Raw genomic sequence first — 27778 nt, forward strand, 5'->3', positions numbered from 1 at the left:
GATAAACATCTTTCATATTATTATACATTTAGAAAGAAATGCTCATTCAGAATGCTTATTAAGCAAAGCTGTATGAGCAACTGCTGTAGCACATCAGCCTTTCCTTCCTGCGGTGTAGCTGTCAAAGAAGTCAACCTGCGGGTCCAGGTGATTGACCCAGGCAAAGGCTTTGGACATCTCAGCAAATCCTATCCTGTCCATTGTGGGGGGTCTGTCTGGCATCAGCAGCTGTGAGCCCAGCGTGAGTGTTATTAAAGGTACAGTATATGATGTAAGATGTATGTACAACAACACCTTCTGCAGGGGCAAAGAGATATGTCATCACTAAACGCCTGGTGCAAACAGCTAAAAGTGAAACGTACTGGCCAGGGTTCAGGGTGGGTTAGCCTGCTAAACCAGCTGGTCACATGACCTCACATTTCATTTCCTTCTACCAGACCGTCTGGCCTCAAGCTTTCACGCAGTGTTTGCAGTGGGCGGAAGTTGGGCGGGTGTACTCGCCTTGACAGACCTTGGGATGGGTCAAATTGATCTCTATAAGCGGATGATGATTATAACTGTTTTTTTTCTTTATTTTACTTTATTTCATATAAAGTAAAGGAATGTTATTGACTTTAAAAATCCATACAGTAAGTTAGGCCTCCAGCTGTTTCAAACACAGCGGTCTCACGTAGACAGAGACACTGCCATCTCTCCACAGACAGAGATACTGTGATCTCTCTATATACAGACAGACATGCACAGAGTATCGCTGCTGTATCTCGTTGGCTCATTTTTGGCAGTTTGTAAGTAAAAAAATAAATAAAATTACAGTATTTTTAATTTTTTTCCCATTGTTCACAGTTGGGACAAGGCCCAAAATGATCACTGTAAGCGCAATATTGATCACTATAAGCAAATTCTTTAAATAGCATGTGTATAGGAATGATTCGGGACCAAGCTTTTTGATCAATATAAGCGGTTGATCACTATAAATGTGATCACTATGAGCGGATTCCACTGTAGCATCCTGCCACTGCACTGGCACAGCATAGCAACAAACATACAGCATGGGAGAATATTAAAATACATAAGTAATATAAATATAAAAATACACTGAGCTAAATAAAGGGCACAACAACAACTTTGGTGTAGGAGTCGCCTGTGGACAGGTTACATATCCAATGCTCTGTGATGTCCATATCAAATAAACTTAACCTAACCTAACAAAACTAATAGGAAATGAGAATAGATAAGAAGTTCATCACCTCCACCGTAGCTGTTAACCTACCAAGAAGATTGTTGGTTAGATTCAATTAGAGACCACTTTTTTCTTTCTTCTTCTTCTTTTTTCTTTTTGAAAGAAAAGTCATTTGAATTTTGTTTTATTAATGTTAGAGAAATAGAGCATTCATTGCTGCTGGTCCTGGAATTTAGGGCACAGGAATTTGGAATTAAATAAAGAATTCCAAGAAGCCCCAGTCAACAAGGGTCTTTCATCCCCTTCATCCCTTTCAACCCAAAAAATATAATTTCTGTCTTTTTGGAAGGAAAAGAGGTCGTCGGCCATGTTTGGAAAGTAGTGCCGGCTACCTCTTTTCCTTCCTAAAAGACCAATTATGTGCATTTTGGATTAATATTTCATCGTGTGGCGAGTACCCGAAGCACATGTATTTTGGCGCGGTGAGATGTGAGTTTTGGCAGATTTTTAACAGCTGTACCATTAGCCTCCATTCTATGGTGATAATTACTAACTTCACGACTGTAGCTCACTGTGAACTGAGCGGACAGTGCCGGTAAGGCATGGTGTATCTTGGTTATGTAGGGGGGATGTGGCAAATGAGCTAAACTTCCAAAAAAGTGGTGTATCCCTTTAAAGTAGAGGGCCATCAGTGCATGATAGAAAACCACTTCAATAGAATATGTAGACATGTGATTGGATTACAGGTTGATCTATGCATTGCAATTGGATATGCTGCTTATATTTTACATACAAAAGAAATGATGGAAAAGTTTCTCTGCCTCGGTTAATTCAAAACATAATTCACAATAGCACTATTTTGTAAGACCAATTTTACAAATGAAGCCCTGGGAATTTCCCCAAAGCCTTTGAGCAATAGATTGTAGATTGCAATGGAAGAAGCTAATATGATTGTACGGTTATTGCTTTTCGATACGCACGCACACACGCACACACACACACACACACACACACACACACATGATTGTACGGTTATTGCTTTTCGATAGAGCTCATCAACAAAAGACAAATGCACTTGAGAGTGAAACATAATAAGACATAAGGCACTTGTGGTCTACTTTCAGTCAATAATACAGATCTAATAACCAAGTCTGTCTTATGAGTCACGGCTGAGTGACAGGGCGAGTGGTGCTGGTGCAAACAATGGTGGAAATGGATCACTCTAACATCCAGAATACTTTTCTCTTTGATATTTCAAAGACTACCGCTCCATGCATGATCATTTAGATCCCCCGAGAACAGGCAGCTCTCAGCCAGACGGTAGCTATTCAGCGTGTTTGTTTCTATACAGTCCTCTTCTCCTCGCCAATTTTCCCAGCCCAGTGTGAACGCTGTGAAGCCAGCCTTCCTCCATGGAAGCTCAGCTTCTCTAACCTTCAAGCTGCCGCGGCCCCCCGACAAAGTGCAGCAAAAGGGGCAAGAAGGGGTTCAGGTAGCAGAGGGAGCTCGCGGGCCTGGGGAGCGCGAGTAATGAGCGTGATTTGGGACAAGTCCATACCTCAGGTGAGGTGCATCACCCGGGCAGATCGTCTTCTGGGATCAGGGCTCCTGGCAACCTGCTCTGGGCTCTTTGTCGACAAAAATCTTCTTCCTTCAGCTTCTGTCTTTGTTTATAGTTCAAGTCCTGAATCACTTCTTTGTTTTGGATTTTTCTCCATTCAGCTGTTTTCACTAAACCTAGATTAAATCTATGCTTGGCACAAGATTTATGCGATAGCTTACATTAATTAACTCATTGAGTGCCAGCCACTTTTGGAGAACGACGCTCCCAGTGCCAGAGTTTCAGAGCGTTTTCAGTGATTTCTCGAGGCCCACAGAATATTGTGTGATATTACTATGTAAACACCGAACACGCAAAAAGAACAAGGAGACTCTATTGTATCATCAGCAAAAAAAAGTTTATTGATACCATTTTCCGTTCTTTAGTTATGAGCCGGAGAAGATAGGTTGTTTTCAGCGTTTTCAGGCATTTCAAATTCAGCCTTTTGTGAAATGAAGCATTTCAAGCACATTCACTGACTCTAGCTAATATTTTCTGATGTAGTGACGTGGTGTAGTTGTGTCCTGCCCTGCGTGCCCCACCCCCCTCTCCCCCCCTCAGCTGAAAACTCCTCCCCACACTAGTAACACACAGCCTCACGCACCCAGCGTCTATTTTCGGAGTGCTGTTTGTGTGCCGCCTCCCAGGCAGCGCAACATGGAAAAGCCACACGCGGACTGCAGGGAAAGGTTTGGCTTTTCAGTGTCGGCTGCTGCCTTTCTGGCGGCTAATCGTGTGGAGAAACTATGCTGACAGACAGACAGAGGCAGAAGGGCTCAGTTGTGTGCGCGGATTGACTGTGTTCGCAGGCACCGTCAGTTGCAGCCAGAACAATCTACATGGCTCTGGGCTGCAGCATGAGCGGTTTTCTCTTTGATCACGGGGCTTTTTCAGGCTGTCATTGGCACTCAATGAGCTAAATGGGTGACTATACTATAAATACTAAACGTGATTTAGCGGGTTCCTTTTATCTGTTTGACCTGAAACAATGTCACAGGCTGGGAAAGGGTCTGATCTAATGTAAACAAGCAAAACATGAAAGTACGTCCGAGTACGTCTTTGGCAGAGAATGAGTTAAGATCTAACGGTTATTTTATGTCCTAAGGTTGGGCTTTTCCTTCCCTTGGAAGCCATCCTCAAACCTCTCACACAACAGGCCTCGCTAACAGCGAGGTTTTAAAGCTACTGCTGAAACGGCAACAATTCTCGATCAACTTGTATTTAGTAACCTACTTTAACATCAGAGCCAGCTTTAAGGCTGTTTGTACTGAAGTTAAAACACTCTGTCATACAACTCATTTAGAGATGATGAACATTTCTACCAACACAAGCTTCAGACTAGCAGTGATGACCTTGGTCTCACCCCGAAGAAAGCTTTGCTGAAACGTCTGCAGGGGACTTCTTTAGTTTCTTAGTCCAGGACCCAAATCAAATAAATGTACCCTGGGAAGCCAGGCCCGTTAAAACACCAGCCAAGCTGTTAGAATAAGATGGGTGCTCTTGTCATGTCAGCCACTCAAAGCAGGCCCTCAACACAGTTTTGCTCCTGACACGGTTTAACAAACACTACAACTTGTGTTGTTGTTCTTTGTATCAGGCTCTAGCTAACGTAATCTCGCCGCGTCAAGCTAACGGCAACAAAGAAGTTGTTTTTGCGCACTTGTTTCCGGTATTGTTTCCTGTTTCCTTGGTTTACGTCCCCATGGCCAAAAGCGGTGTAAAGCGTGCCCAGACTAGCGCCGCTCTCTCAGGTGGAAACACAGCCACAGCCAGAAAGATAGCTCAGATCAGTAGAAAGTAGCCCTTTTCCCAGTATATGTTTGTGTGTTTTTCCTATTTTGATCTCACTTTTGGGATGGCCTTGAAAGAGGAGAAGTGTCTCCTCACAGTTCATATAGCTTGGGCTGGCCAGAGAAGTAACACGGCCTGAGAGCATCAGCCACACCAGAAGCTCAGTGAGTTCACGCCTCTCATAGTAACAATTCAGCCCACAGTGAATGTCATGTTCTTGCTCATTCTATGTACAGTTTGGCTGGTAGCCTAGACAATGCGATAAACATGAGCGACAGTACTTTCGTACCAGCGATCTGCTACACTACTCTGACACGGACAATACCTGTCTGACACGGTTTAACAAACACTACTCGATATACATTTTACAAGAAGATGATCAAAAGTGGCTTTTGATCTCTGGTGTCATTAGTTGGCACCCACTTGGATGTGTGCCCTGTTTCTTTCCTTTCTTTGACACTTCCAGTTTAAAATTAAAATAAAATTCTCCTGCTCCCCCAGATAAATACTTTAAAATCTTTTAAATATCATTGAAAAAAAGCATTGCATTATCATGCATTATCATTGCATTGCATTGCAACTTCTCTGTAGGCCCTATGTTTTGTAGTTAATACAGGTTAATAATAGTATGCAGATACTCTTACCTTCGTAGAAGATCTTGAAGCCACTATTGGACCGGCTGTTATCGGTGGTGAAGAGCAGATACAGGAAGTTACTGCTACTGAACAGGAACTGAGGAACATGGGTGCCGTTGAACGAGCCAATCAGAGGGGAGAGCAGGTTGGGGCCGTCGTGCACTTCCAGGAAGTCATAGCTAAGCTCAGTCTGAAACCTGGAGAGAGAGAGAGACAGAGAGAGTGAGAGAGAGAGAGAGAGGATGCGAGGGTGAGAAAGAGTTGCAGAGCCACCACACACAATTTATTTGTATTCAGATTCAATACCTCTAATTTGGCAGATTGGACAGTTGGAAGCCACTCTGCCTGTTCTGCCCACAGTGGCAGTGTTCTAATTGATCATGGTGGTAAATGAGGAGAAATAGCTCACACAGCAAATTGCTCCAATTATTGTGAAAAGAGACCAGATCAATGTGTTTCTTAGAGATGTGACATGGTGGCATAGATCTGCTCTGGCCCTCAGGTCTCTACATCATCAACTTCCAATATCTCTATCAATAACATGGGGCGATCAGACATTGTTAATGAGGGAGAGAAGTCACACCTCTCTATGTCATCAATGCAAAGAAGAGCCTAAACAAATAAACTACCTGGAAGGGGGGGGAGTAGGGCTGCACAATATATAGTTTCAGCTAGTGTCCTCTAGAGCAGTGTTTCTCAAACAGTGGCCCGCCGACCACTGGTGGTCCGCGGGCGCCGCGAGTAGATTAATATTTTTTTCCTTTTTTTTTTTACCTCCCAGTATCCAATCAGAGAAATGTTTACATTTTCTCGGAAACTCAAGGTCAGATCACGTTGCCTAAAAAGGACTACCGTATATGTATTTTTTCACCCCGAATCCAACGCCACCACCACTGACTCTCTATGACTTACGGCTGTGGAGATACGTCCACTCTGCCTGCAGGGCTACAGGAGAGAATATAGAGCCATTTAACACTTATTTGAACACAAAACATCACTGAATGCAACTTGAAGATGGCCTGTTTGACTTTGGCAACATTGTGCATTTATTGAACTTGAAAAAACTTTCTTTGAACTTTGAATATATTTGAACTGAACAGGAGAAATGAATGTAAAAAAAAAAGTAAATGGACTAACTAAAATAAATTACATATATATTTTTTATATCGTTATCTTGTTTTCATAATTGTGGGAAGCCAAACATTTGATTAATTGTACTGCTATTTGTCATTTAATTAGCCTGTAATTTGTAATTTACAGTTAGAGAGAGTGGCGTCAGTGGACGACCAAAATGCGTGACTCATTAGCCAATGAACAGCCAGGAAGGGGTCTCGCGCTACTTTTGAATGCTAAAATAAAGCTGAAAATATACATTTTGATAAAAATAAAAATAAACTTTCAAAGTACAAGGCAAACTTTTGCTGCAACTCGACAGTGCTGAGTCTAAGCTCTTTTCCTAGTACCTTTACTCACTTGGCATCCTCCAACTCACCTTGGCGGCGGCTAAAAACACACTTCCTTCCTACTACGTCAACCATGCAGGTTACCCACTAGGCCACCCTCTTAAACGGGCAAGGCTTGATAGACCTAGTGGGCAAGCCCACCCCCTTGAGGATGCGGAAGTGAATTGCAAAGCTGTAGTTCCTCGAATGGCCACTAGGCATCAGGGGCAGTAGGCATTCCACCCCCATGTTAAAATGCCCGACTGTGTAACATGATTAAACATATTTCTAGTGAGGGGTGAAACACGGTTTTGGTCTATAGAGCTAATTTCACCTTTTCATAACAACTGTAGGGGGGTCATTTTTATATAACTCGCTCGTTTGGAGTAAAATAGATGATAGAAAAGGGGCTGATTGACAGATCACCTGTCCAGTGATCACACAGCTTGCCGATCACGGACCAATAGCAGGCGGAGCTGCGGCTCTGGGAAACTCCCATCTCACGTGAGGTGAGGAAGGACTCAACCCATTCCCTCCCACTCTGCTGACGAAAAATCAAGATGGTGACGGCCAACGTTTGAACTCCGCCAGGGAGAAGAAATTGAATGGGATAGATACGTCGACATTATTTATGTCTATGGATAGGCCTCAAGTCTTTTGGTGAAAATTCCTGTATTTTTTCATATCGCAATATATATCACAGAAGAAGAAAAATATTGCAATGTCAGTTTTGTTCTAATAACGTGCAGCCCTAGGGGGGGGGGGCTCACAAGCAAAGCAGTGTGTCACAGCAGCGAGAAAGCAATGAGTATAAAAAATGAACACTTTCTTTTTAGGTTAAGAAATATAAATACTCTTCTTTTTTTTTTAGCTCGCAGTTCTCCAGGAAAGTGGGCGGGAGTCGTTAAGAGGACTAAAGAATTACTTGAGGCTTTCAACATTTTTGGAAACTAGGTCCAGCAGGTCTGTATTCCACCTCCTCTGACTTCTAAAGTTTCCAAGGGTGACTGTTTTGTGTGCGTGTGTGTGTGTGTGTGTGTGTGTGTGTGTGTGTGTGTGTGTGTGTGTGTGTGTGTGTGTGTACAAGTATACTGTAAGTGCATAATGTACATTTTGTGTGCGTCTCTGTGTCTGCCGGTGCAGACACAAGTAGGCTACATGTGCGCTAACATCCTTTTTTTTGTGTGCATGCATCTGATCCGTGTGTCTGCTGTCTGCTGCTTTTGTCTGTATCTGTTTTTTTGCGGGGGCTTCAGTGCAGCTTTATTTCTCCACGGTTGAGTTGTTGCAGAGGTTGTCACGCCGACCTGTCAAAGCTGATCTTGACAGAGCGTCCAGGCTCGGCCTCGACGACCCACTCGCAACTCAGGGAGTCTTTGTAGTAGCCCGGCCACCCCGGGGACAGGATGACACCAGACGGCCCCGAGTAGTGGCCCCCGCACGGAGCTGCAGGGGCAGAGGGGTGGGAGGAGGAGGGAGCGTAGGGATGGAGAGGATGAAGACATAAATAGGTCGAAGAGAGAGGGAGAGAGGAGAGGAGAGGCGGTTGCATTCCAGACACTCAGTAATCTTTTCGCACCAACAACAAAATGAAAAAGCGCACTGAAAGAAAAGAGCTGTCTGGATGAGTCCAAAGAGGGTTGAGGTTAAATAAATAGCTGGTAACTGTAATGACACAGCCAGAGAAATGTAGGACTCAAACCTGACGTGAATTGGGGAAAAAAACATCATTAAATTTCAGTTAAAATGTGCATCTATTCACCTCGGTCAGGTATGAGGAAACACACACGCACACACACACACAGTCTGTATCTTCACAGTCAGACCTGCGCTAACCTGCACCGCTACACCTGAGCATGATTTGTTTTCAATAGGCTCTAATAATTTGGCATAAGCTATTGATAGCTATATTACTTTGACTGTAATACCGTTATTCAATTTCATGCACGGGCAGGCAGGTGTGTGCCACCTACATGTGGATTCACGCTCATGTAACGGACTCGCTCTGGGACTCAGACTCAGGTGATGGGGACTGGACTGGGATTCGACTCAAGACTCTTCTTTGGTGACTAGGACTCAGACACTGGGGACTGGAGACTTGACTTGACTCCAGATATATAGTGACTTGCAGGCCCGGCTCCAGACACAAATTACAGAGGGGGCCTGCCCCTAGCTTGGGGGGGCCAAGCTACCCAAGGGGGGTCTGGGGAGATTCTCCCCCGGAAGAAGATTTTGTACATTTTAAAGTAAAATTCGTCAACCTGGTGCATTTGAGAGCAAAATGAAGAGGCTAAATCTATGGAACTACACACATCTCTAATGTGTTGTGACTTTACAAATAATTAGGCATAAACAATTAATATTAAATGTATTTACACATTGTGCACAAATTGCATTCATTGTGACAAATTTACAATAGTTAATATCCAGCCAGAATCATTGCAAATGGATGTTCAAAGTAACAGTTAGCAATAGCATTCAGTTAATCAATGCCTAATGACAGCCAGATTCCGTTTTAAACTTTAAAACAGAAAAACGTTTTTAGCCTTTTTTTTTTTTTTTTTTTTTTAATGGGGGGGCCAGTTTGGGTAATGGGGGGGCCCGGCCCGGTCAGGCCCCCCCCCCTCCCCCAACGCCGGGCCTGGTGACTTGACTACAACGCTGGTTCTGCAATATTCTTCTAAACTTGTATGCCAATAAAGCTTATAGTTGAGGTTTTGTTTGAACATTGTTGGTACACATTATATCATCGCTGTCTATTTTTTCAAATTTTTATTTGTTGTCATAAATCAATGCCATTGGTCACCCTTCATGTCTGTGGGTTTTACAAAATGTAAGCAGTGGAAAAAAGCATTAAAATGATCTTGTGAGTAAGTCTTGTAACTCCATTGGCCCTCAAACTGTCCCTCAAACCTCGAAGCTCCTCCCCTACCTCCATCTGAAGCTCCTCCCCTACCTCCATCTGAAGCTCCTCCCCTACCTCCATCTCGAGGCCCCCAGGCAGGGGTATTTATACCCGGAAAACAGACACAGGCAGACCAGAACTGAACGGTGCATGTGTTTTTGACTTTGTTTTGTTTATTTCTGGCTTCGTCTGACGTAAATAGATCAATAAAATGTTTTTGAATTCTCCCTGGGCTGCAAACTCATTTAAACTATGCAGATGGAAGTGGTTTGTGACTAGACTAATGTTAGCATTACTGAGAGGCTGTGTTCCCCCGAGACGTTGCCTCTAACTCGGCGTGGGGCTCGAGGTCGCTGCTGGAGGAGCCGCCTGGAGATATCTGTGCATGCCTGTGTGGTGTGCTCCAGAAGGTATCTGCGCATGCCTGTGTGGTGTGCTCCAGAAGGTATCTGCACATGCCTGTGTGGTGTGCTCCAGAAGGTATCTGCGCATGCCTGTGTGGTGTGCTCCAGAAGGTATCTGCACATGCCTGTGTGGTGTGCTCCAGAAGGTATCTGCACATGCCTGTGTGGTGTGCTCCAGAAGGTATCTGCACATGCCTGTGTGGTGTGCTCCAGAAGGTATCTGCGCATGTCTGTGTGGTGTGCTCCAGAAGGTATCTGCACATGCCTGTGTGGTGTGCTCCAGAAGGTATCTGCACATGCCTGTGTGGTGTGCCCCAGAAGCATGCCTGTGTGGTGTGCTCCAGAAGCATGCCTGTGTGGTGTGCTCCAGAAGGTATCTGCGCACGCCTGTGTGGTGTGCTCCAGAAGGTATCTGCACATGCCTGTGTGGTGTGCTCCAGAAGGTATCTGCACATGCCTGTGTGGTGTGCTCCAGAAGGTATCTGCACATGCCTGTGTGGTGTGCTCCAGAAGGTATCTGCGCATGCCTGTGTGGTGTGCTCCAGAAGGTATCTGCGCATGTCTGTGTGGTGTGCTCCAGAAGGTATCTGCACATGCCTGTGTGGTGTGCTCCAGAAGGTATCTGCGCATGCCTGTGTGGTGTGCTCCAGAAGGGGTGCAGCTACGTGAGGCTGCTCGCCCCGGAGAAAGTGCCTCAAAGTCGGAATGATCTTCTTTTCTTTCTTTCTTCTAGGATTTTCTTTTATTGCTGTATTTGATATGTACTGTGTGCGCACAGGACTCTGTGTGCCCAGGGACTAGGGCTGGGTCGGTTTGAAAATTTTAAAACCGGTTCGATATTGCCGTCTAAACCGGATCGAACCGGTATACCGATTTTTTTTGTAATAAAAAAAAAAAAAAAAAAAAAAAATTTTTTTTTTTTTTTTTTTTTTTTTTAAGCAGGGCTCCCGAGTGTGGCCCATAACTGTCTGTAGTGCAACTTCAGTCCACCTGATAGCGATAATACACCTCTAAGCTGGTATTGTCAACCAGCAATGATACTGAATAAAAAGAAGCAGGACACCTGTGTAACAAACACACCCTGTATTTATTTCTCATAACTATTCAGCTCAACTTTTCTTCTAAACATCAAAATAATAAATGAAATAAGACTTCTGCCTATAGTGCAACTTGAGAAAAGGCTAATAAAAACACAAGCAGTGCAATCAGAATGGATTGGCTTACAGCTGAGCTGCCTTATAAACTTCAAAACTCACAAATTCACACAATATAGGGCCTAGGCATGGGTCGGTTTGAACATTTTGAAACCGGTTCGATATTCCCCAAAAAAACGTATCAAAGCGGCTGCAGTTGGTGGCGATAATGCACCTCTAAGCTGGTATGCTGCCAACCAGCACGAACACTGAATACAAATAAGCAGAACCTTTTAACTGTAACAACACACTGTTTTTATTTCTCATAACTATTCAGCTTAACTTTTCTTCAAACATCAACATAATAAACAAAATAAGACTTTTGCCTACTAGTGCAACTTGAGAAGAGGCTAATACGAACAATAGTGCAATCAGAATGGACTGGCAAAAAAAAAAAAAAAAAAACTAAAAAAAAAAAATTTTTTTTTTTTTTTTTTTTTTTTTTAGGTTTTTTCGGTTTGCACGTGATCAAACCGGTTTGGGCTCGTATACCGAACCGAACCGGTAAAACCGGAAATCGACCCATGCCTACCAGGGACTACAGATGCAAATGAGCTCTTAGCTATCTCTGGTGCAATATGTTTATTGTGTACTGTCCCTGCTCAAATAAACAATAAAGATAAAGATAAAGATAATCCTGTAACATAATATGAGCTTATTCAGGTAAGATATTAATAATGTAATGAGTTGACACATCCAGTGAGAAACTGACTATAATGAAGACATGTGTCAACTTTGACAGCGTGGTGTTCAGTATTTTAAGAACACAGGGTTTGTTCATTTCCTGAAAAGTCGCCGTTTGGGAGATACGAGGTTATGTGACACCACCTTTAGAGCTAGGCAGAGCTAGGCTTTCTCCCTCTATGCCTCTCTTCCTCTTCCTCCCTCGTTAATGAGGTGATTAGCTGAATGAACCACCCACCATTCACACGCTGCTATGAGCCATTCCGATGCAAAATACCTTCACACTTGGGTATGAGGCCGCTCCACATCACCTTGCCCTCCTCCGGAGTGCAGGTGATGGTGTCGGCCCCCTGCGTCTTGATGAAGCCCTCCTCGCACACCACGGAGATGGAGCTTCCCAGCTGGAAACTGTCCCCGAAGCGCCTGGCGTTCAGAGGGACGCCCGGGTCGGGGCACTCGTTACGCCCAAACGCTTTGAGAAGAAAAGACAGAAGATCTAAGTGAAGAACTCTCCCCTTTTTGTGAATGAGAAATGGGGTCTTGGAGGGGGAGGGAGATAAGGGGAATGGATGTAGCGTCTATGGCAGAGAAAAGGAAAAAACATCTCACGCAGGCCTGAGGGTGACAATAACTTCTGTCTCGCCGGCTGCGTGTGCCTTTGCAGGGACGATGGGGAATTGCTTTGCTGTTTGAAATAGGTCTTTTTGTTGTTTTCAGGCACTTGAGCTTGACATGCTAGAATGGCTCTTAAGGAATCATTTGAAATGGAGAAGCCCTCACCATGGAAAGCACTAGACTACAGTATGCTTTTTGACCAAGGTTAACACGTACTATATGCATTCAGACAAATGATTGGTATAGAGCAGGGGTCAGGCGCGGACTGCATAATCGGGGACGTCGGGCAAATGCCCGGTGGCCTGGTTATCCTTTCGGTGCCGTTTGTTTGTCTGTCATTTTGCCAGGTAGTTGAAAAACTACCGGTCCGATTTTCATAAAACTTTGTGGAAAGGTGTAACATGGGCCAAGGAAGAACCCATTACATTTTGGAGCGGATCCGGATCCGACTCACAAACAAGCAATAATAATCTGATAATAATATAATTATATTATTTTATTAAATTGTATTTATATTAATTATTAAAATAATAATCTGAATAATAGAACAAACCTTGGTGGAGGTCTGTGCTCTCCGAATGCCCTTCTATTTTTGTTTGTTACCATTGCTGAACATGTGTGCTTTCATTTCGTAAAACATCTTAAAGTTCAAAATAAAGGTAAATCTGACTATTTTGGTGTTTTGGTAAAATTATGTTTTGTAGCTTTGATAAATATTTCATTGTTTAGCAGTAAAAAATAAAGTAGCAAAGGTGCTGGTGCATGATATTAGTCAATACAATAATAATAATAATAATAATAATAATAATAAGTTATAATAAGTTATAATAATAATAATAATAATAATAATACATAATAATAAGGTGTAGCTTTAATGTGACATTCTAGACAGTTTTAATTGAATTGTGAATGATGTTGCAACTGTTTTCTTTCTTCATAGTTTAACTTGCTTTTATGAATCACTGAATGTGTGTGTGTGTGTACCATGTAGTGGTGTAATGTTATGAGATGTTTGTTGTGGCGTCTGCAACTTGTGTAATTGTATGCTGCTTTTCTTGGCCAGGTCCCTCTTGAAAAAGAGATTCTTAATCTCAATGAGGCTAACCCTGATAAATAAAGGTTAAATAAAAATAAAATAAAAATGTTGCTCTTGTATGTGAGGCATATGTTGCATCATGTCCTTCCTTTTCATCAAATAAAACAAATGAAACAATCTCTCACTGCTGTAGGTGATGTTGAACCCTCTGCCAGACATGGAATGATCTGCCTGGAACTCCAGCTGCAGAACGTTGCTGTTGGACGTCAGGTGGGAGGGAACCTCTGCACCCGAGAAGCGGCCCAGCATGGTGGCTCCCGCCTGGTCGCCGTCTCTGATGGTGAGGAAGTCGTAGGGCGGCTCCAGGTCAAAGTCGTTGAAGGCCAGGTGGATTCTGGACCCGGGCTCGGAGATGATCAACCAAACGCAGTTGAGGTTGTTCCCGTAGCCTTCAGGGTAGTCGGGAGATAACACCGTCCCCATGGGCGCCGTGAAGTTGGAGAAACATGGGACTGTGTGTGAGAGATAGAGAAGGAGAGAAAGAGATTAGATTTGACTAAAAAATATATAATATTCCCACTGAGGCAATTTGCTTTACAGCACCTCGCAGCTCTGGCGTGACAATCTACACCGTAGATTCTGCCATAACAAGATCAGATGCAAAGATCAGTATAGAACAGTGTCACTATCTCAGCAATCAGGAGACATCACCGTCTCCCATGGGTGCTGAGTAGTCGGAGAAACATGAGACTGTGAAGGCAGAGAGAGTTCAAGAGTTAGCGTACAAAAACTACAGAAATATAGCAGTACAGAACACTGCACAGCATCCCCATGGACACAGTTAGGTTGGAGAAACGGAAGACTCAAGATTTGTTGTTATGAATATGGGTTAGGTATATTCTGCAGGTGAAACTCAGAGGAGGGATTTAGACTACTATGACAAAAATAAGGAAGTATAATACGTTTTCCCTCTCTCTCGAGTATCTGTGCTCTTCTTTCACATCAAGCCAAACATACTGTAACAAGGGGACCATATGCCATCAACTTCCCATTTGAGATGAGGTGTACGCCTGTTTACAGACATACAATATGCCGTATGGCCATTTGAAAACGGTGTAATTAATCCTCCGATGATAACGTGGTGTCATTGTGAACTTTCCAGGGAGCATAAGTAATGGCTTGGTGTGCTGCTGGCACGTGGAAGAGAAAAGCACCACGCTTCAACTCACATATGCACATAGGGATATTAGCCGACCACTGATTGTTGTTCTGGCACGTTATCATCCTCTCCCCGATCAGCTCGAATCCAAACTGGCATTCGAAGCGCAGAACGTTCCCGTTTAAATAGCCACTGCCCTCCTGGTAGCCGTACAGCGGCGTGCCCGGGTCACCGCAACTCTCTTTGTCGATTTCTGTGGGGGAGTGGAGGGAGAAAAAGTAGAGGATTAAGTCCAGCCAAGTACTTTGAGGGAGTTTTATGTATTTTATATTTTACAGTATTTAAGGATTATCTAAAAAAAGGTGCGGGCAAAGAGTTTTGGGGGTGGTTCAGGACAGAGAGAGAGAGAGAGAGACAGGGAGAGAGAGAGAGAGAGAGGGATAGAGAGAGAGAGAGAGACAGGGAGAGAGGCAGAGAGAGGGAGACAGGGAGAGAGAGAGAGGGAGACAGGGAGCGAGAGAGAGAGAGAGAGAGACAGGGAGAGAGGGAGAGAGAGAGAGAGAGAGAGACAGGGAGAGAGAGAGAGAGACAGGGAGAGACAGAGAGAGAGATAGAGAGAGAGAGAGAGACAGTGAGAGACAGGGAGAGAGACAGAGACAGGGAGAGAGAGAGAGACAGGGAGAGAGAGAGAGAGAGAGAGAGAGAGACAGGGAGAGAGAGAGAGACAGGGAGAGAGAGAGAGAGAGACAGACAGGGAGAGAGAGAGAGAGAGAGAGAGAGAGAGAGAGACAGAGAGAGAGAGAGACAGAGAGAGAGAGAGAGAGAGAGAGAGAGAGAGAGAGAGAGAGAGAGAGAGAGAGACAGACAGACATACGAATGGGCAGAAAAAGAATGTCACGACTCACTGCCCGACTGACAGTCACAGGCAGAGTCACGGATTGAGACAGTGGAAAGATGGTATCACCATTAAAGGCCTAAAGGTAAAGATGGTATCACCATTAAAGGCCTAAAGGTATATAACTATAATAACTAAGGTGTATATATAAAGGTGTACCTTTACCTTTGTAGTTGATCTTGAAGCCGATGGAGCCCACACTCTCATCAGACTGGAGATGGAGCCACATCTGATGGGACATGCTGACAATCAGGTCTGGAACAAAGCTCCCCGTCAGCCTGCAGAAGATAGAAGAGCCACAGTAGAAAGTCAGCCTGCAGAAGATAGAAGAGCCACAGTAGAAAGTCAACCCTGCAAACACTCCCTCATCACATACAGTGGTGTTACCCTGAGATGTCTAACGTCACATCAAATATGAATCAGACACATCAACTGTGAATTTAACTGTCAAATAAGCAGGTGACATCCACCATGTAGAAAAGCCAAGGTCAAAACAACTAAATGCTATGTACTTTACATCAGTGATTCTCAGCCCTTTGCATATCAAGAACCCTTAAAGTCCCTGGAAACCAAAATCCACAAAAACCTTCTAACTATTAAATTTAGGATCTTATGTGAGTAATTGTGTGCCTCAGAAAGTAGTTGACATTAGTTTCAACCCTAACCCCAAAATCACCACTTCTCTACAAGGTCTGGATTTCCACTTCCTCATTGAAGAGAGCGGTGCACGCGGTGCTAAAATGCATGATCTTATCTTATAAGGTTTAATCGAATCACACACACGCACGCACGCGCGCACACACACTGACACACACACAGTAGCGCTGTGCACTCGCAGCGGCAGAGATCTCTTCCTCTCTGTCAGCGCCGAGCAACCAGCGAAAACACACACACGCACACACACTCCGTCTCTCGGAGGAGACCTGCTGCAGACGGGACACGCTCACACAGTCCGCGGGAGAAAAGACGGTCTAAAATCTAATTCATTCTCATGACTTTTGTCATGACTGTCAAACCTAAATTTGGCTGGTGGCTTATTAACATAGGTTCCTGTGATGTGATGAACTCAAAATGCTAAAGAATAAAAAAAATATTTCTGGTTTCCAGGGACTTTAATTTAGCACACATTAGGGCCACCATTTGTTTTGATTTGGTCTCTTGCACCACATTTACACCTGGTTTTTAAATGTGACCTGTATTGGGATACGTTATCTGGATAAGGAAAAACACATCTTAATGCAAGGTGTAAATGCATCATGATCAGGATTTGATCAGATCTGCCTGACCACACCTGGAGGTAGTCTGGCTCACATTGTGTTCAGATCTCTTTCACCGCATTTACACCTGGTTTTTAAATGCGACCTGTATCCGGATAACTGATCTGGATACTGGATACAGCATTTAAAGCGTTGATATACTAGGGGGTACGGTGGTGCAGTGGTAGAGCTGTCGCCTCACAGCTCGAAGGTCCTGGGTTCGATTCCCACCTGGGACGCTGTGAACACTGAAGGAATGCGTGCCCGTCCGCATGTCCTCGAGTGCCCACCGCCCGGGTGGGGTCATCAAAAGAGCCTTTCTGTGTGGAGTTTGCATGTTCTCCCCGTGCCTCCCGGGGGCTTCCTTCATATAGGAACCCCCTTCACCAAAACATGCAACATCCTGGTTGCTAATGTGGTTCCTCCTCTGGTCGTTCGGGGTGCCTGTTCGGAGGGAGGGGAACTGGTTGGAATAGCGTGATCCTCCCACGTGCTATGTCCTACCGGTGAAGCTTCCCCTGTCAGGTGAAAAGAAGCGGCTGGCTAACTGCCCATGTCTCGGAGGAAGCATGGAGCCAGTTTGGGCTCTCCCCAGATCGGCAGAGGGTGGAGCAACAACCAGGATAAATAAATTAAATTTGCACTAAAAGGGGGATAAAAATGGGATAAAAAAATCGGGGGAAGAAATAATAAAGCCTTGATATACTTCCGCATCAAACCGTGCCGCGGTCGGCGAGCCTGTCGGTGCAGCCTGGAAAATGTGACTTGACGCAGCTGACGCGAACAGCCCGAGTATAATATAATAGGAGAGAGTGAAAGCTATTACCAAGTATATGCACTACATTCTCTCCATGGGCTAACTTCTAGTCATTGAAATCCTAGTGAAATCACACAATTGACTCATTTTGCTGGGGACTCCTCCCCCTGCGACCCCTCGTCAAGCTGACGTTCGAGTGTATAGGTAAAAGAGATAAAAATGCAACTATGATCAAAACAGTCACTCTTCTTACATTCTCCAATTGTGTTATAATGGTGAAGTTGAACAATTCATCAATTTGCATGGGGACATTTGCATGGTGATCCTCTGGAACCCCCTTAACACATTGAGTGCCACAGCGCTTCAGTAAAATTGTCTGGAGCCTGTGCCAGATTCACTTCCATTCAGTTGAAAACAGCTATAGAATTTTTTCTATTAGGGCTATATTGACAGGGCTGGACTCTAATGAAACATTGGACACTCCTGCTTCTTCCAAAGAAGAAATTCTGTTTCTAGACAGTTCCATTATGAAATGACAGCCTCTGAAAGAAGAGCACTTTCAAGGGTTTTCTGCTGTCTTTTTTTACTTTTCAAGATAAAGTCACTTTTATGAATACTTTTTGCACTCTAATTTCAAGCACATTCACTGACTCTAGCTACTATTTTCTGATGTAGTGACATGGTGTAGTTCTGTGCAGCCTGCGTGCCCCACCCCCCTCTCCCCCCCTCCCCCCCTCTCCACCCCTGAGCTGCGGGCTCCTCCCCACACGCACACAGTCTGTTTTCTCAGCCTCCGTTTTTGCCCGGATCCCAGCGCAACAAGGAAATGCCAAACGGGACTGAAGGAAAAGGTTTGGCCGTTCGGCTTCGGGTGCTGCCTTTCTGGCAGGGAATCGTGTGGAGAAACTATATGCAGACAGATAGACAGAAGCAGAAGAGCTCAGTTGTGGGCGCGGATCGCAGCCAGCTGCAGACAGAGCAATCTATATGGCTCTGGCTGCAGCATGCATCGGTTTCGCTTTGATCACGGCTTTCTCCGCTTTCTCCTGCACAAAGTAAAGGATCTGAGGTGGGTGGCGCAGCTCCCGTGTAGATGTTTAAGGTGGCGCCGTGTGATCCCTTGAAGGGATTCATGCTCACTGGCTGGGTACGACCTTAAACAGCAGAATTATGGAATAATATGAATTATGATTTTAGGACATCCACAGACATCCTTGGCACTCCTCGTTACTTTTTTTTAGGACGTCCACAGACGTCCTTGGCACTCAATGTGTTAAAGTCGAGCTGAACCCAAGAATGACTTTTCTTTTCTTTTAGTTCAAATACCTGGGTATGCAGTGCACCTATTTAATAATGTATGCAAAACAAATCACAAAATGTAATTTCTTTAGTTTTTCACACTTTTTCACATCAAAAGTTAGTTTTCAAGATTTCATTGATAACAGTAATTTACAGTTTGCTGACGTCACCCAGTACTATCAAATTTCTACCCCATTTCAACCAATCATATCACGACATGCAGCTGTCAATCAAATCTTCATTTCGCCTGTCATCTGGCAGAATTCCTATCCCATAAACTAACTACTAACTTGGCCAATTGTTAGAAACATGGATAAAAAACAAAAACTATAATCTCTAAGAATGCAAAGAAATGTAACTGGCTCATTAAAACACGCATTCCATCGTATCGTATCATTATAGCAGCGATAATGGCGCACGCATCCGAGAGCTTGGTTGTCAGGGGTCGCACTTCGGAGATTCCAGGCCGACGTGCTGCACTCTCCGCTCGGCAACACGAAGGCAGCTGGCTGCCTGTGGGTCGCTGAGCTCCACTCAGCCACTAACCTCCCGTCAAAAGGCTCTTCCCGAGGGGAGCGCCACAACACACTGAATCCCACTCGATTTGGAGGCGGAACACGCCAGGATTGGCCAGAGCCCAATCCAGTCCCCAGAATTGTCAAATAAAATCATCGACATGATACTATGACCCGCCTCTCAACCTGTCATCTTAGACAAACTATGTTTTCAGTCTGAAACGGACTCATATGCACGTGACGAACGGGTTCAGTTCGACTTTAAGGACCGCTGGTGGTCCGCGGACCGCACGTCAAGTACCACCGCTTTAAATGTGCACAAGTAGTACACTTGTTTCTACAAAGAACGCATTAATTTCAATGATGCAGTCACTGAATTCATTCGGGGTACTTTGCATTGAGTTCTGTCACAGCTCAGAATACATGAGACAAGCTGTAGACACAATGTGTATCCAATCAGCACCAAATAGCACGCGTGCCGTGCAGTACTTACACTTGTATGATTGTTTTAGAGTCGCCTACTTCCCCTCCGTCTCCGATGGTTAGTGAATCGTAGCCGATCTCCAAGTCAAATTCCTCAAAGTTGATCTGGATCACCTGTTGTGAAAGATAGGCTGCTGTTAGAGTCCATCCTTTAATCAGGTTTTGTTTGCACTGAGTTATGCAGACAGTGCTAATAAGACGTAATAAAACCTAGGCACGTTCCCGCCAAAGCAATTATATCCCAGTCTGTTAATGTACCGTGCAGATGCTTTGCATATATTTGTTGACACGGTAAATAATTTGTTTCTAAGGAATAAAGCAATGAATAAATTCAATATTAAAAAAATGATGTTGCCTGACATCCAGTCAACTAACCGCCTCCCAAACCACCAAAAACATGTCATTAAAAATGGTATAAAGCTAAACGCACTCAGATGAGTAGCAATTCCAAATGATTCTCAAGTTCTATTATTGAATCATCCAGCATTTAGTTTACGTGAAATTCATAACATACAAAACAGCTGCTCATTTCCATAAGCTGCCCTTAGAGAGAGTGTTTTGGCAGCAGCTTCACTGTGAGGGAGGCTATGTACTAGCCTGTGTCATGTAATACCTTATACATGTACATATTTCAATGATATATTACACAACATTCTATTACTTTTCTTTTATGAATTATGCAGAAAGTATTCCTGAATCTCAAATCATGAATGCCACGAGAGAAAACGGGAACCAAACATAAAAGACAAATCCACTCATACGCCACATCTCTTTCCACTGCTCACAGAGATAGGCGGATACTCTACGGATACTGTTGGAGAAAAATATAAGTTCCATTGGCATTTCCTAATCAAATAAGCGAATAGTTGCATACGCATAATTGTTGATGCTATGAGTTAACATGACATGACATCTCACACATATAGATTCACCCCAGTGGCATTGAGGACTTCTCCTTTTGCTGAAACCTTGGACAGTGCATCATGTACCATAACAATTGATAACAGTCTCCCTGTCAGACTGGAGCAGAGCACACACATTTATCCCCCCCTCCTCTCTCTGTTTCTCTCTGTCCTGCCTTACAGTATAAAGCATATGTCAATCTGTCAGTCATGGCTGAATATTGGGACTCTGTATGACATTTCAGATGTATACATTGAGATTCAGTCTCTTCTATAACACAGTGTATAGGAGAATGTATGGTATTAAATATACTTTTATAAGTCATCTTTCTGGCTCCTGGTTTCAAGTTCATTTGGTTTATATAAGCTGTTATAGTTATCATAGCGGATGAGGAGTGGTAATTCCATTCTCTAACAGATACTGTAGACCCTGTCCCATTACCCCGTCCCGTACACCCCGTCCCATATACAGTACCCCCGCAACCGACGCGCAAAACAAACATTCTTTGGAGAGGAAAGTGAATCGCTGCACATCACCTTAGAGCACAAATCACACATTGAGAATCAGTCATGGTGAGATGCAATTTTAAAGCCCTAAATAATTAATTGCCTGTGCATATATCCCCTTTATATAGCTCTGTCAGCTGTGTTTATATAGCTCTGTCAGCTGTCACCTTTATATAGCTCTGTCAGCTGTCACCTTTATATAGCTCTGTCAGCTGTCACCTTTATATAGCTCTGTCAGCTGTGTTTATATAGCTCTGTCAGCTGTGTTTATATAGCTCTGTCAGCTGTGTTTATATAGCTCTGTCAGCTGTCACCTTTATATAGCTCTGTCAGCTGTCACCTTTATATAGCTCTGTCAGCTGTCACCTTTATATAGCTCTGTCAGCTGTCACCTTTATATAGCTCTGTCAGCTGTCACCTTTATATAGCTCTGTCAGCTGTCACCTTTATATAGCTCTGTCAGCTGTCACCTTTATATAGCTCTGTCAGCTGTCACCTTTATATAGCTCTGTCAGCTGTCACCTTTATATAGCTCTGTCAGCTGTCACCGGCCTATTCACGAATGTACATAACATCACAAACAATGTAATTCAGTGATTACTGGCAACAGCTTACGCTCATTTCAATGATGTCACATTGAGGGTGTCTGGGTAGTGCAGCAGTAGATTCCCTGCCTACCAACACGATGGCAGGTTTGCGCCCCCCGTGTTACGTCCGGCTTGGTCGGGCGTCCACACAGGCACGATTGGCTGTGTCTGTGGGTGGGAAGCCGGATTAAAGCTATGCGTTTCCTGGTCGCTGCACTAGCGCCTCCTCTTGTCGGTCGGGGCGGAAAGGAACTGGTGGGGAATAGCGTGATCCTCCCACGTGCTATGTGCTGCCGGTGAAGCTCCCCGCTGTCAGGTGAAAAGAAGCGGCTGGCAATTGCACATGTGTTGGAGGAAGCATGGTGGTAGTCTCCAACATATACTAAGGATGTAGTGGCATGTGTGTCACATATGCTGAGGATGTTGTACTGACATGTGTGTCACATAATGCTGATGAGTGGCACATGATGGCTGCTCCCTGCTCAGCTTGGGCATCCGTTCCTCCAGCATGCATGTGGAGGTTAAAGGGACACTCCACCGATTTTCAATGCTGATTTATTTTGCACAGAATCTCACACATATCCGAAAAGTGTCAACCGTTTTGCAGACAATCATTTAGTTTGACAGTTGTTGAGAGTTGCTTTGAGTAAAGTTGTGGACCAATGCTGTCATTCATGCAGAAATTCCATCACTGGTCCACAACTTTACTCAAATCAATTCTCAATAACTGTCAAACTAAATGATTGTCTGCAAAACGGTTTACACTTTTCGGATATGTGTGAGATTATGTGCAAAATAAATCAACATTGAAAATTGGTGGCGTGTTCCTTTAATGTGTGCATAACTACCTCATTACAATGCACGTGTGAGAATAATTGTCATAATAACACTAATGGACAAAAATTGGGTGCCAAGTCGGTGTCTTGTTTGCAGAGTAGAGGGCATCGCAGTGCTCGACTACAGTATGGCACCTGCCAGTCCTAGTGAGTTCTGAATGAGCGTTTGTTCGTTGTTTATTATTAGCAGGATTGCAGGATGAGTTGATAGTAGAGTGAATATGATTCAGCCAGATGGGATGAGGCAGAGTACTAATGACTATTAGCAGAACAACTTTGACCTTTGACCCCGTCACTTTGGGGAATAGCTGATCACATTCAATCATTATTTCTCTCAATTTGTTGTTGTCCCAGATGAATGGAGGACCGCTCACAAATGCCAACAACAGTAATCAGACTGGCAGCGTAACCCTAACCCTAACCACAACTGAAATACAATCCAGTGCACGACGCATAGGGAGTAATAAGCAATGTTAAAGGGATAGTTCACACTTTTTTAATGTCCAGCCCTATTTGCCTCTTAGCAATGATGATGTTGATCGGTAGAGTTCTTTCTCAGCTGTTACTCATAGTAGCTCTGGTAAGCTGGGCAAAATCGAATGCAAGGTCAATGGGGTCACGCTCCTGTATGAACCAGCTGACTGAAGCTCACTGAAATGTACTTTGTCTGCACTGTGGATGAAATATGAGTGAGCCAAAGTCAGCTTCAAACCCCTCAAACCCCAACTCTCTATCACCTTCTTATATCCTTAGCTACGACCCCCACACCACACACACGCAAATCCTCCCGTCACCCACATTCCCCTCGCTGCTCTACCTACCCACCACTCGAATCCTGACTCTCTACCACCTTCTTATCCCTACCTAGGGGCCCTATTCACTAAACATCCATGACTGACTGACTGACTGTGTGTGTGTGTGTGTGTGTGTGTGTGTGTGTGTGTGTGAGAGAGAGAGAGAATGACTGACTGACTGACTGACTGACTGACTGACTGACTGACTGAGTGTGTGAGTGTGTGTGTGTGTGTGTGTGTGTGTGTGTGTGTGTGTGTGTGTGTGTGTGTGTGTGTGTGTGTGTGTGTGTGTGAGAGAGAGAGAGTGTGACTGAGTGAGTGAGTGAGTGTGTGTGTGTGTGTGTGTGTGTGAGAGAGAGAGAGAGAGTGTGACTGAGTGAGTGAGTGAGTGTCCTGACTTTGTCATCCTCTGACCCCGGCGGGGCAAGCGGCGTGGGAAAAAGAGCTAAACCTACATTTGCTAAGCAGCTCCTGACAACAGATTAGTTGTGCACTAGTTAGTTGTTAGTTTTGTCAGATACAGCAACAATAGAGGAACCCTATGATGGCTGTAGCTGTGTATTTGGCTACATATCTTGTTGATTGTGCCTCCTGCGGGCTAACTGGCCCCTGGGCTAAGTGGCCAATTGAGATGCCTGAAGATGAGATAAACGAGGCTCTGTGTGTGGGGATCCAAAATGGGACACAGAGCTGTTTCTGGTGGGTTCCCACATGACAACAGTTAGCAATGTGTTTTCATTAGACTGGTCCCAGAGTGAGACTATACTAAGTAAGTCATATTATGTGATCATATGTAATATGTGTCCCAGGCTGTTAAGAGCTGAAGAAACCCCCCTGGCTCTGTTACCTTGTTGGGATCGCTGGCAGTGATGATCCAGACGCACTGGGAGTTACTCTCGTACTGGATGGGGAAGTTGGGGGACGTGAAAGTCCCTGATGGGCCCTGGAGATTGGACCCGCAGGTTTTCACTGCAACAGGGGAAAAGAGAAGCGTGCATAAATAGCAGATATAAACCAATGTTTCCATTATGCACACTAATGTGCATTTTATCAACTTAACTGCGGCAGTTAAAAGAGACACTGAAAATATATATCTGATCTGTTTTTCTTTGCATTCACTAAAGTGTGTGTATAAATCATCCACAGATTTTTACACTACCACGGGTAGTAAACGACGATCAGTAAAGAACAGGAGCAAATGCTACAGTGGAAAGACATAGCTAGTAGGGCTGTGCAATAAAATCAATACAGCAATATATCATAATATTTTTTTCCGCAATACTGTATAGATATTTCAGAAAAATATCGTGATATATCGCCATATAAATGTTTTGCACAGCCGTGTGTTCAGTGACACAACAAGAATACTTTTTATTTCAGTGCATTCAGTAACACACTCAACACTCGTCGTTTTGACTCCATTTTTCCACTGTTATCAATATAAAGTGATGTACATATTGTTACACTACCTGGGTGGTACACAGCGAGTCGTATTTTCAGCTAAATTTTTTAATTTTCAGTAAATTATGTAGAGTATTGCAATATATCTCAATATGTATTGTATCGCAATGTATCGTCATGCGTATTGTATTGTGAGGTCCTTGCCAATACCCAGCCCTAATAGGGGACTGTTAAATTCACAATATTAGAGACTGATGGAAAACGTGCTGTTCAGAAGGCAAAGTAATACTCCTGCACCATATTATAACAGAAAGGAAATGTAATAATGTATTGTGTGCCCGAATAGAGAGAAGGTATATTAGTGGCGTTTCCATTCATTGATTTTTTAAAGTTTTTTTTATTTTACATTTTAACATTTTACAGAACAACACACGAAGAAAGAAAACAAAAACAGGCTCAGACACAGAGGGGGAAAAAAGACTAGAACGACCGCAACGCGGACTTATGCCTCCACCATTAGTTCATCCTTGAGTCCAAATCGCCATTTGAGGAAAATTGGAAGAAATTCCATCAAGGCGCTCTTGTGATGTTGCGTTACAGAGCTTGGAAATTGGGTGTGTGTGGTCACAGTGACCTTGAACTTTGACCACCAACATTTAATCAGTTCATCCTTGAGTCCAAGTGGACGCTTGAGGCAAATTCGAAGAAATTCCATCAATACATTCCTGAGATATCGCGTTAACAAGCTTTAAAATGGCATTCGAGAGGTCACAGTGACCTTGACCTTTGATAACCAAAATGGAATCAGTTCATCCTTGCGTCCAAGTGGATGTTTGAGCCAAATCAGAAGAAATTCTATCAAGCTGTTCTTGAGATATTGCGTTAACCAACTTGGGAATGGCGTTCGTGAGGTCACAGTGACCTTGACCTTTGATCACCAAAATGTAATCCATTCATCCTTGCGCCCAAGTCGACGTTTGAGCCAAATTGGCAGAAATTCCATCAAGCCGTTCTTGAGATATCGCTTTAACGATCTTGGGAATGGCATTCGTGAGGTCACAGTGACCTTGACCTTTGAGCACGAAAATCTAATCAGTTCATCCTTGAGTCTAAGTCGATGTTTGAGACAAGTTTGATTAAATTCCGTCAAGGCATTCCTGAGATATCGCGTTTAACAAGCTTGAAAATGGCGTTCGAGAGGTCACAGTGACCTTGACCTTTGACCTTTGACCACCAAAATCTAATCAGATCATCCTTGAGTCTAAGTCGATGTTTGAGGCAAATTTGATGAAATTCCGTCAAGGCATTGGTGAGATATCGTGTTAACAAGCTGGAAAATGGCGTTTGAGAGGTCACAGTGACCTTTCACCTTTAACCACCAGAATCTAATCAGTTCATCCTTGAGTCTAAGTCGATGTTTGAGGCAAATTTGATGAAATTCCGTCAAGGCGTTCCTCAGATATTGCGTTAACAAACATCGTACGGACGGACAACCCGGATCCATAATGCCTCCGGCCTGGCTATTGCCGGCGGAGGCATAAAAAGGGAAAAAAACCTATATATATATATATATATATATATATATATATATATATATATATATACTAAGGGCATTCAGTGTTACAATATAGTGCTACCAGCCACATACAGTGCTTATATGCTTGATTTGATTTGATTTGATTTTATTAGACGTCAATCATGGAAAAAACAAGTTACAACAAGTTTATCAGAGCGTCAGGGATACAGACACATGAAAGTCTTTCGACTTATTTCCACTGTGGTCCCTGGACTGGGACAAACAACATAGTAACAAATACATACAATACACCAATTAACACCAATAAATAAAATAAATAAAGCATCCTAAGCTACACTACCTACAGCATAAACACACCAAGAGTTAATACTAAAAAAAGGTGACGATTCTATTCTGAAACATTATCTAAAAGCCATGCTTTGACCTTTATCTTAAAAATGAGATGGCTGGAGATGCTTTTTATAGCTAGGGGTAGAGAGTTCCAATTAACTGCTCCCCCAAACTTAAAAGAGCGTTTACCCATTTCGGTGGTGAACGTGGGCACGGTCAGGTCTGCAATACTGGCTCTGGTGAGGTGTGTGTGGGCTTCACTACGTTTCTGGAAGAGCACCTGGTTCAGCTGTAGTTGAACTGACCTGGCTGCCATAGGGAGCCAACCCAACTGCCGGAAATGCAGCTTACCAACATGGTCCATCGCAGACAGCCCCAAGACAAGCCTGACTAGCCTATTCTGAGAAACCTGCAGCTTCTTTTTTAGGGCTATGGTTAGGCCACCGTACCATGAGCCAATCGCATAATCAAAACAACATAAGACCAGTGAATTTGCTAGTAGGTGAAGACTATCCGGGTCCAGAAACTGCGCTTTTCTGGCCAAGAACTTGGTTCTGCCATTCACCTTGCTTATCGTCTTAAGAGCCATGGATTCGCCGCCCAGACTGCGATCTAGCAGACAGCCAAGGTAGCTGACTGAGGGTTTAGCAGTAAAGGTCTGGCCCCCAAGAGAAATACTGGGTGAGCCAAGTTTGTGTAATCTGGGCTGGGAACCAAACAAGATATATTCAGTTTTGGCCGTATGAAGGGATAGCTTGTTATCAGAGAGCCAGGTCTTAACGTTGTTGAATTCTCTGATGAGAGTGGCATTCAACTTGACCACATCCTCATCTGAGGCTAGGATGGCTGAATCATCTGCGTACAAGAACAGATTTACAGAACAAGCAGCTTGGAGGTCGTTTATAAAGATTAAAAACAACAGAGGGCCTAAGACACTTCCTTGCGGGACGCCGCAAGTCACAGGCAAAGCCTTTGAGAGATGGCCTTGAAAGTCTGTAATTTGGTCCCTATCTGACAGATAGGACCTAAACCAGT

General features: G+C 43.9%; 1 protein-coding gene across 1 annotated transcript in view; it reads right to left on the reverse strand.

Moving 5' to 3' along the window:
• Nucleotides 1-27778, reverse strand: part of LOC310800114 (CUB and sushi domain-containing protein 3-like) — a gene marked incomplete at both ends in the record, with an annotated part of 662783 nt that overhangs the window by 358113 nt on the left and 276892 nt on the right. The window contains 8 exons of the mRNA XM_083662685.1: nucleotides 5216-5403; nucleotides 7956-8094; nucleotides 12112-12306; nucleotides 13671-13997; nucleotides 14715-14897; nucleotides 15705-15817; nucleotides 19860-19963; nucleotides 24323-24444. Coding sequence (XP_083518811.1) covers nucleotides 5216-5403; nucleotides 7956-8094; nucleotides 12112-12306; nucleotides 13671-13997; nucleotides 14715-14897; nucleotides 15705-15817; nucleotides 19860-19963; nucleotides 24323-24444 — 1371 coding nt within the window. The remainder of the gene's footprint in view (nucleotides 1-5215; nucleotides 5404-7955; nucleotides 8095-12111; nucleotides 12307-13670; nucleotides 13998-14714; nucleotides 14898-15704; nucleotides 15818-19859; nucleotides 19964-24322; nucleotides 24445-27778) is intronic.

This window comes from Poromitra crassiceps (genome assembly GCF_964638095.1).
Source record: "Poromitra crassiceps genome assembly, chromosome: 29".
Taxonomy (NCBI): Eukaryota; Metazoa; Chordata; class Actinopteri; order Beryciformes; family Melamphaidae; genus Poromitra; species Poromitra crassiceps.